Source organism: Hyalella azteca, unplaced genomic scaffold, assembly GCF_000764305.2.
Source record: "Hyalella azteca isolate HAZT.00-mixed unplaced genomic scaffold, Hazt_2.0.2 contig16650, whole genome shotgun sequence".
NCBI lineage: Eukaryota > Metazoa > Arthropoda > Malacostraca > Amphipoda > Hyalellidae > Hyalella > Hyalella azteca.
Genome location: NW_025946464.1, coordinates 2,844 through 19,230, shown reverse-complemented (window position 1 = coordinate 19,230; position 16,387 = coordinate 2,844). Strand labels below are relative to the sequence as shown.

At 36.9% G+C, this 16,387-nt stretch overlaps 2 protein-coding genes across 3 annotated transcripts; one reads left to right on the top strand and one right to left on the bottom strand.

Moving 5' to 3' along the window:
* The first annotated feature begins 1,229 nt into the window (after window positions 1-1,229).
* On the top strand, window positions 1,230-6,180 carry LOC108670548. Its single transcript, XM_018158014.2, has 5 exons — window positions 1,230-1,485; window positions 2,206-2,399; window positions 3,725-3,834; window positions 4,261-4,453; window positions 4,590-6,180. Exons 1-5 carry the CDS (start codon window positions 1,415-1,417, stop codon window positions 5,114-5,116), a joined length of 1,095 nt encoding a protein of 364 aa, XP_018013503.1. The 5' UTR covers window positions 1,230-1,414; the 3' UTR covers window positions 5,117-6,180.
* A 286-nt stretch (window positions 6,181-6,466) lies between these two features.
* LOC108670549 (protein-L-isoaspartate(D-aspartate) O-methyltransferase) lies at window positions 6,467-13,756 on the bottom strand. Of its 2 annotated transcripts, none has more exons than XM_018158016.2 (7): window positions 13,523-13,756; window positions 13,052-13,188; window positions 12,725-12,829; window positions 12,372-12,492; window positions 11,867-12,030; window positions 10,765-10,859; window positions 6,467-9,555 (listed from the first exon to the last, which is right to left on the bottom strand). In XM_018158016.2, the coding sequence occupies exons 1-7, from the start codon at window positions 13,647-13,649 to the stop codon at window positions 9,543-9,545; spliced, it is 762 nt and encodes a 253-aa protein (XP_018013505.1). In that variant the 5' UTR covers window positions 13,650-13,756; the 3' UTR covers window positions 6,467-9,542. The 2 variants fall into 2 exon arrangements, with proteins under 2 accessions (XP_018013505.1, XP_018013504.1); XM_018158015.2 differs by having other exon boundaries at window positions 6,467-9,519.
* Between the last annotated feature and the right edge of the window lie 2,631 nt (window positions 13,757-16,387).

Below are 16,387 nucleotides of genomic sequence, written 5' to 3'. Positions count from 1 at the left end.
GCATCACATTTTCATTTGTTAGTAAGAAGAAGAAAAGGGAGACCAAGCCAGGTGGAAGCAACATTAATTGTTAAAGAGAAGAGGCTTAGAAGAGGTGTGAAAGTTTGTGTTAAGGGTGAGAAGTAATCAAGGGGAAGAGAAGTTCAAGGGGAAATTCATTGGTTTATTATTGCTATTTGTCAATTATTGCACTGTGTATTTGATAATTATATTAGCTATGGGGCCTCTTACTCTTAGGCCCTGAGTGACTATTTGCGATATTATTATGGTTTGGTTATTTCAGTTTTATTATTATTAGGTATTGCTTTTTTCTATATTCTGCCTAACCTATCAGTTCTGAATTTTTCTCAGATGAAACAGAAAGAAAAAACAGCAACAGCCAACACAGAGAAAACAGAACAAACAAATGAAGTTAATGAACAATATACTTTGAATAAACTATCTTTGGTTAGGGGGCAGGGTGACAACACAAGGGAAATATTTACATTACTAGGTATTGTCACTTGATTAGTTTCACATAGTTACTTTGTTATTATTGGGAATGGGATTAAGTGCAAACTGCAAACCAGTATAGGAGAGTAGGTAAGCCTACATCATAGTGAAAAAAGACAGTAAGAGGCTAGTGAAAAAAGGTTAGTTTCTGCATGGAATAGGTGACAATTATGCAGATTGCAGACTTGCAGTTGCCGACGCCGAGTAGATATGGCCGTAGTCACTAGTCACACAATTTAGTCAGTTAGCTATTCATTAGCTAGTCGACTAGTCGGTATTCGTATTCACAATTTACAAATAATCTATGTTATTATGACTTCTTTCTTCCTTCCAATTAAAAGTAGCAACTTGCTTAAATTAAGCTGAAAATGTCCTGGTGTGTTCGTCTAATCACTGTAATGTCTTGTCAGTTGTCATGCATCTGCACTAAGACTAAGGACACTTGTCACTAATGATGACTGACAATAGTAAATATATACCTAGCCATAGCTAGGTATATATTTATATGTGAATGCAGTGGCTCATTAATAATATCTATGTTTAAACAGGTGTGGCAGAACTTCATCAACCTGAGTGAGGAGGAGCAGGCAAAGTATCTGTCAGGGCCTCGCCAGCGCTCTTGCCTAGCCTGGGTGGAATTTAAAATTTTTTTCATGAAATATTCTGATTTTTTAACAAACTTTTTAGAGTAAATGCTTTTACATTTATAATTCAACTAAATTCAAGTAGCCTAATGAAGAAAAGTTCTATTCTTGCATATTTAATTCCTTTCTTACTTTTACAGGAAGCAATATTAATATAATAGATATTCATTTACATCTAATCACAGGTCCACAGTGAACCATCAACTTCAAAACTTACCTAATTTATTCTTTGACTGTGAAAATACTGAACATAAAACAATTTGTCTTGCCGTGAGATAATGGTTGCCATCACGGACATATTTGGTCGGAAGCCCCACAATGAGTCTCAAGGCAGTGCCAGTGAGATCTTGTGAGTATGAAGATGCTGGCAGCTGCTCCTGCCAATTGCCATGCCCATGAAATTATGAACTTTTGTGAATTCCGCTATTTGTGTAACCCTATTAGGAATACTGGGCAGAAATTTCCTAAAATTGCAGGCAAAAATGGTTGTTTTGTGGGTGATTTTTAAAAATCTTGTGCAAGAAATAAGCAATTTTTCTTATTTTTTACTGATATAATTGGAAAAGGCCATAAGAACAGTTTTAATTTGCCATAGTTATGGGTGTTTCTTGTCCAATTCACATATGGCTTCTGTCCAAATTTCCAATTGAGTGTGGAACTAGTGCCTGCTAGCCGCTAGGCTCTTGCCAATTCATGAGAATAATGGGATGAGTTAATTAGCAAACATTTAAGTGAAGTAAGGAAACCAAGGTATTGGTAGATTCATCATTCATGTTATGTGAGCACTGAGCAGAAATTTGTTCTTAGTTTCAACTACATAAAAATTTTTTTCATAAAGTGTGTTGATTTATCAAAAACTTTCCCGTGTAATTATTGCTAACCTATTAATCATTGCTTTGTCCTGTTGTTACTTCTTTTTATGAAAAATGGAAATAACTACTTTAATATATAAATATAGAAAGAATTATAATGTCCACACACATTTTAAACATAATTGTTTGTTAAATTATGTAGTTGATAGTTCTTTGTGTTTTAAGAATGAGATTTACTAAGATCTTATTTTTTTCAGTACTGAGACCCTCCCTCTTACTCCATCTGCTAGTGATTGCCTGAGTGTTAGTGGTGACAGCACTCCAGGCTCACTAGTGGCTGTTCCTGTTTGCCCCATACGACGCAACCCAAATCTACTTCTTGAGCGTCTTGAGAAATGCTCTTCACACAAGTGCTTTCTTGGCCGCCGCAAGAGGAGGAAAGCTCAGAATGGCAAGTTATTTTTTGTGGGTTAGCTATTTAACCAGAGGCTTTGCATAGTTTTTTCATACAGTATATTTTTTGGAACTATCCAATAAATTTCTTGGCTTGCATTCATGAACTTTCAGCATATTCTGGTCAGGGAAATAATCTGTTTTCTACTCTTCAAATAATGGTTTTATTTTCAATCTTATGCAATTTGTGCTAGAAATAGTATTTTTGTGACTAAAAGCCCAAAGCATAATAATCCTTGTAAATATATAATAGAAAAAAATTCTATTACTTCCAGAGTATACAAGTCACAAATGACCATTGATGATTTATCATGTGTGCTTTATTGATAAAAAATGAAATGTTGGTTTGATTTGCCATGTTAATATGAATGGTTGTCATCTAATAATAATAACATACAGCTACATAATAAATTTAATGACCTAGTTTAGTGAGGTCTTGATATTTGTACATGGAAATGCTTATACCTATATAAAATAATTTTGGTAGGTATCTGCGGTACTTCTTTTTTCAAGTGTAGTTACTTACATTCTGAAGTGTTGTAGCTGCTGATGGATACATATTATTTACCCATAGTGTGGTACAATTATGTAGGTATGTATTATATTGGAAAATGACAGAGTCAGGATAATGTAGCCGCAAGCCCAAACTGGGCACTTATGAGGCCATTTCTTGCAATAAAGTCTAGTCATTGTTTCTATTCTCTTCTAGTTGGCCTGAAAATGGCCAAGAATAGTAGGGTTTACAGGATAATATAAATTTTCAAATTTAACTTAGATGTGTTATGAAAGCCGTTTGAATTTCCATATTAGAGTTTGCCTGCTAAATTTTTGATTAATTTCGCTTATTCCATTCCAAATTTTCTTCACCTGGATATTGTGTGTGAAAAACTTGACTTTCTAAACTTTACGGCCAATTTGGCCATATATAGGTGTCCATGCATTGAATTGACAATTGTCAAAATTTGAATGCGGAAAATGCCGATGTCAGAATGGCAATAAGTTTATAAGTATTATTTGAAATTATTACTATTGACAGTGGAAACCTGAATTGAAGGGTTCACAGAGAGAATGCATATGATGGTGGTGCAGACTTCTGAATCTGACAATGAATTGGCATCTCATTGAAATATTTGTATTTTCAGTAAGAAAGTTGTTATTGCAGTCAAAGTTCATTGTAAGGAATAGCAATAGTTTTTTAGCAGTTAATTAATTTTTTTTTTTACAGAAGCAGCTTTGGCTGTGCTAGTATAAGACTATGACGAGGAGTAAGCTCTTTGTTAAGCCGTACGGCTCACTCGTTATTGATATTAATGTATGTTATAGAAGCAGCACTGGCTGTGCTAGTGGAGGGCTATGAAGAGGAGTCTCACCTCTTTGTCAAGCCCTACCGCTCACCTTTTATGCAACTTCTTGAATGCCCGTCCAAGATGATGGTAACTTTCCCACCATTTTAATGTCGTTGTACATTGGCAGTAAAAAATGTTACTCGCCTCACTACTATCACATAAAGATGAGGGCATTTATGAAAAATTATTTTGTCATTATATAAGTCTACTTTTCTGTCATTGCATTATAATGAGTGTGAACTTATTGTATGCTGCCTCATTTAATTATGGCTGAATTATTCCCTTTTACTAATTCTTCAGGCTTCTTCCATTGATTCTGCATTTAAGTATTCCGTACTTATTTTTTGGCTTGAAATTGAATTTTTATAATTTTGGGCTTGCTTTCAGTTGATTCGTCTTAAGTAAACATCAAATTTGTTCTCATTTTGGCATACTGTGTTGGTCCTAGCCATAGCTAGGTATATATTTATATGTGAATGCAGTGGCTCATTAATAATATCTATGTTTGAACAGGTGTGGCAGAACTTCATCAACCTGAGTGAGGAGGAGCAGGCAAAGTATCTGTCAGGGCCTCGCCAGCGCTCGCAGCTCTTTGACTGGACCAAGCCTGAGGCTGCTTCAGAGCCTCCTTCCGTTGATGCAGCCCCTGCCGGAGATTCAACTCCCGCAGATGGACGCTCTGTTCATCCCGCTGCGCTTCCTTCTGGTTGGTGGCACATGCACTTTTAGGCGTCTTTGTTTATTATAGTGTTCAATCCTTAGAGATAATATGTTTTGGTTATTTTGCTTATTCACTCAAATTTTTGACGAAAGTTCTCTTCATCTAATCTGTTGGTTTTCAGATATTCCAACGTTGGGGTCTCTGGTGGAACAGTGCGTATCTAAACTCATAGTCTCTGACCCTGAGCTGGGAAAAGGTCTTCATGACAATTATTTTGCATCACCGCCGCGCCACAACGACCTGCCCTTTGCTGCAGCTGCTGCTGTCACGGCCATAGGCGAACTACCTGGCAGCGTAGCTGGTAAAGTGATTGCACTGGAGCCAAGCCTCAGTAGCCAATACGGCTCGAGGTATCCTGCGAGCAATACTTCTCCTCTGCCCTGTGAAGACGAGAAAGTTTTTTCTCACTGCACTCGTAATAAATGTAGTGGTGCCAGAAGTGTAGACTCTTCTACTCTTAGCCCTAGTTCATGCGAATTCCAACCAATACAACCTTTGACCAACGATGAAATGGCTGATGACGTGAGAGGATCGGAATGCATGCGCCTTCTCAGTGATGCCCTCGGTGACGAGGCTCTAGATTCTGAAACCTCCTGCAGTTCTTCTTTTGAGATCCTCGAACCTGAAGACACTCTGACAGAGTATTGAGTTAAGATCTTTAAATCCTTCTTCAGCCCACCAAAATGCCTGTGGTTCTCCATCCAGTTTATATTTAGAGCTCTGCTGCCGAACTGCAATTTATTTTACAATTTAAAAAGCGGAAATTTATTACAATTCTCGAGATGCTTGACGATGAGAGATCTTCAGATGTAAGGCAAGTAGGCAGTAAGGGTTCATGCCTTCATGTAAGGCAGTGATCAGAAGGCATGGCAATGGTAATCTAAATTCAGGCCAAATTACATGGTTAATAAGGTTTAATCGGACTTTGTTTAATCATTTCTAATTTCACAGACTTGCTTACTTTAAAGAATTTCTCCAGTTATTAATGGGTCAAGCGAAATTGGAATTTTTTTTACTCTGCAGTGCTCTATTGTGTACCACACCCTTTTAACTGCGTGCAATTCTCGTGTTGTTTGCTCATCATAAAGTTTAATTAACAGAATACTCAAATTATATTATTTCAATTGGCATTGTTATATTTTATATTAAAAAGAATTACATAAAGAAATTAATAGTGAGGTATCTGTACAGTTGGTATCTCTCATGCTTCTCAACACGAGTTCAGGTGCCTTCATCAGGTGAACGCTGTGTCACCCGCCAGTCACTGCAGTTTACAGAAAGACATAACCCTTCAATTCTTAGTGCATAATTATTTTATCTTGTATTGTTGTAATAATTTTTTAGTCCGCTACAAGTCTTCATATTTATTGGCCCACCTGGAGCAAAAATTACTGTTGCCAGTGGCACAGGCTGTTCAGTGCTCTGCGTGTGAAACTGCCGCTGCAGTGCATGTTGCCAGATCTTCGTCTAAATTATTTCACCTCTAAGAGATTTTCGTCCCATGGTCCGAATTTCTTTGATGCTCGATTGTTTTTCTAGTGAAATATCAACGTACAAAGTATAATTTGACTAGAATTAAACTATTTTACCTATTGCAAATATTTTCTTGATATAGACAATAGTTTAAAATAAGCAATATTGTGGTGGCAGTTTGTTCATCATTGCTAAGTGTGAATTTAGTTATAACTTTTAATTATAAAGCTAAAATGATTTTTTGAAGTTTACAATGTACCCGCAAACCGTAGCCTCTTCGCACCATTTATTTTGAGCTCGAAATATAGGGTAGGTTTCCACCACGCCTTCACTAGTACCAGGCAGTGTTTCTAACTACACCAGTAACTTCCGGCATTTACTCCCATGTGCAAGACTGTCATGCAGTATTGTAGTTCCATAGTTTAAAATGAACGATTCCAATACGGGTATGAAAACAACAACTTTATGTCATCCATATCTTCAATCCAACAAGATGTATCGAGAGGGCAAGTGAAAATAACTATCAATTGCTATGTAGGTTTTTAATTCAAACCTGGAAAAAACGAAGACATATTCCAGAATTTGGTTAAGCGACAAATAAATTAAAAACTGGATGATTTGAAGAACGAAGTTATGTAGTCAAACTTTAGCGAGCCCATAACGTCAAGCATGACATTCTCGTTAACCCGTTACGACACAATAATATTTACCTCGGGTAATAATCACAACGTCCAGTGTCTTTGCTACCAACTTCGTCATTCAAACAGTATATTGTCTCGGGAGCAAGCAAAGCATTAGATACGTTGGCATCAAGTTGGTTTAGATACGAGGGCAACGGAATATCGTGCGAGGCGCGTAGCGAGCAGTGCGGCGGCCATAGGTGGGAGAGGGTCTTTGCGCGTATGGGGTAGAGGAGGAGCGTCGAAATTGAATGATTCACCTGCTGCCTAGCAGCAGACAAGATTCAAAGATATAGAACACCTTAAACCTGGGATGAATCAATAACCAAGTAATAACGTATCATTCAGAATCTTGACGATTGACGCACAACACAACATTCAAGTTTGAGCACAAGGAATTTCTCTCGCCAAAAATATAGTTAAAGAAGCCACGTACCTGTAAAATAAGTTCGTATGATTATCGATTACATGACCGTACAAATTTCTGATTCGGCGGAATCTGCAGCCGTCAAACGGATGAGATAATCTCGCCCCTTACATGGCACATGAAAATGTTATGAGCGATGTTGCAGTAAATACCGAATTCTATAAAAATGTAACGAATTTGAAGGGAAGGGCAGCTGGATAACTCGATATTTGTTACTGAATACATCAAACTCAACAGGCAGCAATACAGTATTAGTATCTCCAACAATTTTCTTCAAACTTTCGGTTGACTTTAACCATCCAAAACAGAGGAATAAGCTCATTCGTATATCAGTCATTATGGTTGACGTCAACTTTGCTGAACGAATTCGCGTAAAAGACCTAAAGATTGACTTTAGGTTTAACCATCCAGAATAATGGTATAGGTTCATTCATATATCAGGCATCACTACTCACGTAATGAGCGTAAATTACTCCAGTAAATTGTTAAAATTTAAACGGCAAACTTTTGATAAATTAACCTTATCTCAAATTTATTTGCTAACCTGCTATTGTCATCATTAAAAACAAGAAAACGCAGAATAAAAATATTAATAAATTTAAGGCATAACATAAATATACTCAAAGCTGAGCCTGAAGGATACAAATGAAATAGGACAATAAAATATCTGTGCAATGATGTCTGCTAAGCATAAGCATAATTAACATAATATCGGTGTACTGGCTTCTGAGCCACCAAAAAAAACTACTTCAAAGACATAACAGCTGTAGCAAGCCCGCAGCCATCTGGGTACAATCTGCAGTACTGAAGCGCATCTGCTTCACATTTCTTAGAGAAGATTAAGAAGTGTTCCTCTTGTTGAATTTATTTAGGACAACCACAATTCCTGCACTTTCTCCCAGGTATAAAAGGGTCTTTATTGCAATTCAAACACTGCATTTATTTTCGAAGCAAGCAGTTAATAAATTGAAGTGCTCACATGTTTGTGTCATAAAACTTGATAGCAAATCAAGATTGGGAGAACTCTTCAATATCTTCTTGAATTATTAGCTCAACTTTATTAAAGGTTTATCCGTCACAAAAATTATAGATTATCATAACTATAAACTTAAACCAATTATTTACAGAAACGAATATGACTATCAATAGCTTACGGTTTTGAAAGTTATAGGTACTCTAAATAGACACAAGAAACAAACAAATGTTGCAAGATGTGAAATATTTTGTCAAATGTAAGTGGTAGAAGTTTCGATTAAAATGACAGAAATTTCCTTTCAACTCTAAATTCGGCAAATTTATCACAACTGTTCCAAGTCTCACAAAAATAAACAAAACAATTATATAATCATATATAAGATGTTAAACAATGAACAAAACACTAGAATATAACAAATAGCTGAAACGGCATTTTAGGGACACGACAGTGACTCAATACTATCAACGACTTTCGCTAATTTTCCATTGCCGAAATTGCACTAGGACAATTATTTTTTATCCCAGGTTTAAATGATTTCCAACTAGTCAACGGGACAGCTGAGTTACACTTAGATGATATGTACAAAATCATTTCCTTTTCCACCATGAACAAGGTAGGCGCTGCCATGGCGGTACGAGACACTTGATCTACTGGCCTAATGAGAGGCAAAAAATGGCCTGCCATTTAATCTCATTAGCTTGTAAAAGAAACGCGAGACATGTGACGTATTTTCCTGTCGCTGTGTGACATTTTCCAGGGCTACATATTTCAACGTATTTCCTGCAGGGCGCTGTGCAACAAACATGGGTAATAGTAGCGGTATTCCTTGGCGCATAAGAGAGCCAACGATCATCAGTTTATTCATAGAAGCTTATGAAATCCACGTGAACATAGAATCGACGAGTGAGAAGGGAAATATCTCGTGAAGCTTGGCACACAAACGGGGCAAATCAACAATTTAATTTAGGCAAATACTCTGCCGTCTTCTTTACTGCAATAAATCACGTCACCTTGAATTTCAGCGTTAGATTGGCTGATTCATGTCCCGGCTACACAAAAATTTTAAAAGCTTCACCAGAAAACCAGCGATAATAGATTGCATTATGATAGAAATGTACAGTTCGCATCTTGAGTATTAAATGATGCTGAACACCAGGAACATTTCTTACAAAAGGATTGTCTACGACTAGAGAATTTGAGAACACTGCTGAACATTACACCGGACACACCATCTCCGAACACACCATCTCCGAACACACCATCCCCGGACACACCATCCCCGGACACACCATCCCCGGACACATCATCTCTGGACACACCATCTCCAGACACATCTCTGTTGCAATGTTACTTGGGACAGTCTACAAGCTACGTGTCCAGTCGCGGACTAAACGTGTCCAGTTACTGCTGCCAATGCTCGTCCACTTGAGCATCAGGACCACGACGATATGTCTGATGGAGCGCCAGTCAGCACGGCCAACACCCGCAGCAGCACCTGTGACAGCCAATGAGCAGCACTCACAGTTCCGACCTGCAATCAGACCAATTTCCCATTTAACTATTGTCAAGCGTCGTAAAGAATGTAGCAGATAGGAACTACATATATCTTCCTGATTATGATCACGCACTTCAAAGGAAGTCAAAGCATTTCCAAATGTCGATTCAGTTTTGCACAGAAGTTAATCATCACCAGTAGAGGTATAAATTACTCAAGTTCCCCATTTTATACTCCAAAAATACACTGTAGCAAGTTTCCCAATAACGATTTACGAAGACCGTTAATATAGAAATGATGTGTATCTTCGAGTGCAAAACTAATTCGTCCACATTTTATGCGCACCATTCCATTAGTAAATAAAGTGTTTAATATTGGCGCAACGAATATTTAATTTTCTAAACAAAACGGATGAATCCTTTGCCAAAGATATGCAACAATTTATGCCTACAGATAAAATTAAATAGCAATCATCTGCCACTTATATAGAAGAATGCAACAGTTACTGATTTGAAAGACAAATGTTAGAAGAACGATCGCGACCGAATTGAATGAGAGATTATAATTTGTTTCGTTTTAGTTTGCGCAGTTTCTACTTGAGCATGGCCTACCTGAGCTGCCTGTATTCAGACTGCTCGCATAAATAATTAATTGAATTCAATTAATGTTTACTTTCCAGTGCAAAAACCCTAAACTTCAACAAAAGTGTCTATTAATTGACTATATTGCACCCAGAACTGATCTAGCTGCGATAAAGTATCAAAGATTAAGAGAAAGAATCAAAGATGGAGAAGAGACAAGTGAGCAAGAGAAACGAAGACCAGCATACAAGCGCTCGCTTACACGAGACGTCGGCCACCCGCACGAGAAGCAGATGAGGAAGGGCAAGGTATCCTGCTTACATGAAAACTTAACCCCATAACTGAGCCACGCAGTCCGTTCCGACGGACCTGTGCTCGTCGTACATCTCAAGACTGTGAAAAGCAAGGACCCGCATCGCAACATCCCATTGAAGGAGAATAACTATGTAATTATAGTTGTATGAAAATAATTCCTTGCCATAGATTGGACATTGGTTCAAGCAATGATCACGCTGAAAATTAAATTTAAGATGCAAGTCGAGGTAATGCCAGTTGAGATTAGCTCAGGTCTCAAACGTTGCGATTGGCTGGACGATGCTATTTTACTCAAAAAATATAAACAGAAGTTGGTAGCAGCTATCATACGATATTTTTATGTAATTACCTGCCCGGCCATTGGGCTTCTTTATCCGTAAGGGGGACATACACCACGCCCATAAGCTTGGTACGCTGCACTGTTCCGTTCGCAAGTTTGTCAATCTGGGAAATAAAGGAAACATTAATAAAACCAGACATTGGTTATGAAACAGAAACTGCCAAATGACAGTTAGGTAGGGAGCTAGTAAAAGGGAAGCTTCTGGCAATAATTATCAAGACATTTCACATATCAATTTGTAGCGCCAGGTGAGGTAAATAAAAATTACCGGCTTCATCAGCAGGCACAACATGGTAAGTGATAACTAAAAAAACATTAGGTATTGTTCAGTGGCATAATTTGATGGCCCTGCCGAGATTGTGTAACGGTTCTTTTGGAAGATATGAAAGTGAGGAACGTCGTGCGTGAAACAAGTTGTCATTTAATGTCGTCCAGATGGTTCAGAGTTGATGATAGAGGCAGTGGGCTTTCGTGCTTAATCAACAAGATTTCTGCACATTGTTTTCAACAGCACTATGTTCCTTGACAGCGGGAAAGAGTCGAAGAACATTTTCATTTAAAAAATGTCAGGCCAGGAATTGAGGGTTGGAAGCTAACAGCACTGTCAGATGTTAAACATACGATCTATCGTAATTAAATGAAGGAAAAAATCATTGAGAATCTCCGTGATGGCTCACGGTCAGAGCAATGACAAAGTGGAAAGAGGCAGTAGGTATATCTAAGCAGATAATGGCGCAGATCTTTCATTCAGAACAATGGCCTTATAAAGAAAGAAGGCCGTTGCACTGTGATGGAAGAGAATCTAGAGTAAGCCATTGATAATAGTGATAAACTTTGCAATCCTATAAATGTGAATCATAAAACGCTGATACAAACCTCAATAGGAATTACAGTAGGTATATATTTAACGTTTTAATTCTAATTATAATAATAAAAATGATTGAATGCTGACAGATTTTTTAAAATTCGTTGATAATAATACAAATCTTTGAAGTTAAATTCATTATTAGTTTGAAGTTCAGCTCTGTCATAGTTTATTAAAGAACTGACATGAGAATAAAAGTTCAAAATAAAAGGACACCCTGGCTTAGACAGTGGAACATGAGGCGACCTGTTCCAGGTTCTGGCTGCCTCGCTCTGGCCCCACAGGGATCACAAGACGACCTCCAGGAGCGAGCTGGTCAACGAGGCTCTGGGGCAGCTCAGGCGCTGCTGCTCCCACGTGGATGGCGTTGTACGGACCTCCAGCAGCGTATCCCTTACGTCCATCCCCCACTGTCATCAAAAAATGTGAATTAAAAATAGTGGTCTTTTTCAAGTGTAGGGAACTGTTGATGCCTAGCAATTTTTTATAACAAACAAAGCTAGTTTATGACACAGATCCCATTCTATGCATTTGCGCTTTCCAAGAACAAGATATCCGGAAATAACCAATGACCATTATTCAAATGCTTACTAGCTATCTTCATCCCATGGTCTCAAGATCTTACTTTGATTCAATTTAATGCCCTCCTTAATAAAATATCCTTTGCATGCAGAAAAATGTGAAGATTGTCTTCTTTCAATGCTAACAAAAAACATAATACACCTTTGATCATTCTTCCACATTAACTAACCAACAAGTTGGACAATGCCAGACTTTAGCAGCTCTGGACTGTCACTATTGATGTTTTCACGTGCTTGGTTAACCAGTTCAGGGATGTGGTCAATCCCTACAGTGAGCCCTCCTTCTCCCACCTGCCCGTAAAGTAATTTAATTCATTACCTGATAACTCATTCTCCATGTGAAAATCATTCCATGATCAAAATATAAACATTTCTATATAAACTTAATAGCAGGTGATGCTCAAGTTATTATTTTCAGCAAGGAGTCCCTGCAACATGAGGGCATTTCTGTGAACATTTACTAGCACAATTAGTGTCCAGTGAATAAAGAAATATAGTGATGGAAATTAAATGAACCACTCACCAGATGACCCATGCAAGCAGTTAGGTAACCACTGCCACACCCAACATCCAGGGCTCTGTTGCCTTTCTTGAGGTGGTCTTGCAGCAGTGTCAGGGCGCACGCATGCTGTCAACAAAATAGCAAATTTAAAAATTGTCAAAGATGGCATAAAAAGAATAACACCCTAAATGAGCCATCCACCCATGGAATGGTCAAGTGAAAACACTAAGGATGGTAAGAGGGCATTGCCAAATTAAACTCCTATAGGCTATAGGACTAAAGCACAATTTTTCCTTCCGTAATTTCATGATAATTCAAATAGAAACAACTGTAAAAGAAAATACCTACCATATGAGGAGCGCTAATGGTAACACCATAACCAATGCCTTGTGGGGAGTCTTGATATGGGCTGTTCTTAGAATACTTGCCCCGATCTACCATCAGCATGACCTTCTCCACAGCATCGCTGGTGATAACACCATTGCCTGAGAAAACCAATCATATGTTAACATTAATTCTTACCCATCCTAGTAAATTTTAAATTAAATCCTTATTAATCTAATCCAATATGAGGCTCTGGGCAGCAAACTGTAGAACAATTGTAAACTAAAATATATTAACAAGGTTTTATTGGAATTCATTGTTCGATTTCCAATTTCTCATATGAACATCAACATTTCAGAAAACCAAGAGAAGGAATTTGGAATCACACTCAGAGAAAAACACTTCATAAAATTAAATTAATATCAAATCCCTTAAAAAGTTTAAAAAAAGTTCATAATAGTATATACAGATTAAGTACCAAAAAGTTTAACTTACTCCTCAGATTCCGGATTAGATCTGCATGATCTTTGCCGTGGGATCTCCAAGCCATTGTTGCTCTATTGAGGATTGTCAAAAAGCTGCCTGTTATTATAAGTTTAAGAGCTCCAAGTTTTGTAACCATCTGAAACTTTCCATAACCCAAATAATCATAGTAATTTATTGAATGATCACGTCAGATTCAGTTATTCTAGAAGAGACCTGACTGCAGAAATTGAGAGGAGATAGTAAATGTAGCTCAAATATTTTATTAACAGTACTAGTACTGTCAAACGCAGTAATAAGGGACGGTTTTGAGCATTTTTTTGTCAATAACTTCTTACCTTGAAACATTTCATAAACAAGTTTGGGCTCATTTTATGGCTCTTTGCAAGGGCTATCGTATGGCATTTCCAAAAAATTCCATATGCTATTTGTAAGGTGCCTGACACAAAATAAAAACTTCCCAAATTACCCCTGGAAATGGGGTAATTTGAGACACTTGAAATAAACTTAATTTTGAACATTTGAAGCATGCAAAGTGTACCCATTTATTACAAACAGTACTCTGAAGTCCTCCTCTTCCTTTGCAGATGATGTAGATGTAGAATAAATGACATTTATGGTGGTTTTTACTTGTTTTTCCTTTATTGATATGATATTACCATATCCATACATTACTGTATCATTGATGTGATACTACCATATCAATTGACATGCCATTGAGCATTTACAACAACCTTGTCCATTGCAAGCTTCATATCAGCAGCCATAAAGCATTTCTTCTGTATCTGTATGCTTACAGGACAGCTTGTAATTTCACACCATTTTAAGAGGAGCATCTGGGTCATACATATGGGACAAACACAGAAAATAGGAATATTTTGCTCATGTAAATTAAAAAAAATTAAATAAAATATGAAATTCTTGGAAAATGTCCAAAATGGGGGTACCATAGAAAACTATCTCCTCTGAGGATTTTAAAGCTACATCAAGACACATATCATTCGATGCATAAAGACCATATCTAGAAGTTCATCATGGCTTTTTTTGAAATTCTAATTTTTGTGGGTGGAGGGGGGGCATTTTACATAAATTTTTTAGTTTTCCTTCCTGCCTCCCTTCTTTTTTCAAAATATTTTCAAAACTATAATGATATTGAAAAAAAAGCCATGATCATCCTCTAGATCTTTTTATTGCAAATCGAATGGTGTATCTCTCAATTCTGTAGCTTCAAAACTGTAGGAGGAGATAGTTTCCCAGTGAAAATAAGTGCGATGTTCAGGAGAGCCGACAAATGGTCGGCCGGTTGCACTGCGCTAAATATTGGCATTTCCCGCAGCAATGATAGCAATGTTACGTGTTCCTTTACTTAGGAGATAGTCAGCAATGCAGAGAACAACTGCATGAACACCTTCTTGCATGACAGTTTGGGGGTAATTGAGCTCAAGGCTGTCAGATGATGCTTATATGTGCAGGTGCAGTTAAGGTTCCCAGTAGAGATTTGTGAAGGACTCAACGAAAGGTAACTCTTTTGGGATCTGTCGTGAACAAATAAATCAACATAGAGATGATTTTGGTAGGTACCGTTGGATAGGTCAGAATGTCAGCTCTAAGAAGAGCATAAAAACAGTAAAAGCCAAAATTTGTGATTCTTGACCCTGATGCTCCCCTTAATTGGGTCAAGTGAATTCACTATAACAAAAAAAAAATGTAAAAACATACCTGAAACAGAAAAGAATAATCTATATGATAACTATAAAAATGATTGAAAAATAAATCATAGATTAGGTCAAATATTTTTCATCCTATGTTGCCTGGTGCACAATTCTATCTAAGACATTCTGTGCACAATTTTGTGATGACTGATGAATTGATGATGCATTAATTTTTACTGAAAATGCATTAATTGCATTAATGCATTAATTTTTGATAAATGAAATTTTTTGCTGAGCAAGGTAAATGCAACCAACATTTGTCATTGTAATTGATTTTTTGTTAACTGGAGCCTTTGCTAATCAAGGTTCTACTGTAAATGCCTTTTTAGGGGTTTCCCTTATTACACCAGGGGGGGGGGTTGTCCCCTTATTATCTCATCTTGCAGAAATGACTGCCATTTTCTAATGAGAAATGCAAATTCTGTCAATAATTTTTTAAACAAACACCTGTGTGCAACTTTTACGTAAGTAAAATATTTTAGTATGGCATTTTTTTGCTTCAGACCTCAGCAGAGGTACTTTTCCATAATCTCACTTTTCACACTTTTTTCAGGGATTTTTTAGAGGTAGGAAATGTTTGATTTCTTAACTTGCTTTATGCTACATAGTATAAAGACAGGAAATATGTTGAACTCTATGCCACCATTTTTTGTTCTGCAATATTTTAATTAGATAAGTTGCTACAACAGTTCTACGAAATGTTGGAGGATTTTCCCAATTTACCCTGCTGGTGCCTTATTACCCTCTTTGATGTTATAGGTTGGCAGAATTTATTCCTTTAAGCATGTTTCATTGAAGACCAGAGAAGTTGTTTTATTAAAAAATTTCTTAGTAGTTTTTTCAATATATTGAACAATATTTTGAATTTGCAATGGTAAATAAAAAATTGGGGTAATGATATATAACATAACTGAATATATTGTAACAAAACATAACACAGCAGAACACAACATAGTATAACACAACAGATTATGAACACAACAGATTGTTATGTTATAATGCTTTGGGCTAAATTAGGATTTATTATAAGTCTTGTGATGTGTTATGTTATTATACTGTGCTATGTTATGTGTTGTGTCATGTTGTAATACTGTGCTATGTTATGATGTGTTATGTTGTTATTCTCGGTTTAGTTTTGATACGTGATAATTTTTAGCGCATTTTC

Excerpts from the sequence above, each read along its gene's own strand:
- LOC108670548 (XM_018158014.2), top strand. The coding sequence starts at position 1,415 with ATGGTTGCCATCACGGACATATTTGGTCGGAAGCCCCACAATGAGTCT. Across the intron at positions 2,400-3,724 it reads GAGGAGGAAAGCTCAGAATG|AAGCAGCACTGGCTGTGCTA; the intron begins GCAAGTTATTTT and ends TGTATGTTATAG. Across the intron at positions 3,835-4,260 it reads AATGCCCGTCCAAGATGATG|GTGTGGCAGAACTTCATCAA; the intron begins GTAACTTTCCCA and ends ATGTTTGAACAG.
- LOC108670549 (XM_018158015.2), bottom strand. The coding sequence starts at position 13,649 with ATGGTTACAAAACTTGGAGCTCTTAAACTTATAATAACAGGCAGCTTT. Across the intron at positions 12,493-12,724 it reads CTGCTTGCATGGGTCATCTG|GTGGGAGAAGGAGGGCTCAC; the intron begins GTGAGTGGTTCA and ends CTTTACGGGCAG. Across the intron at positions 10,860-11,866 it reads GCAGCCAGAACCTGGAACAG|ATTGACAAACTTGCGAACGG; the intron begins GTCGCCTCATGT and ends TTTATTTCCCAG.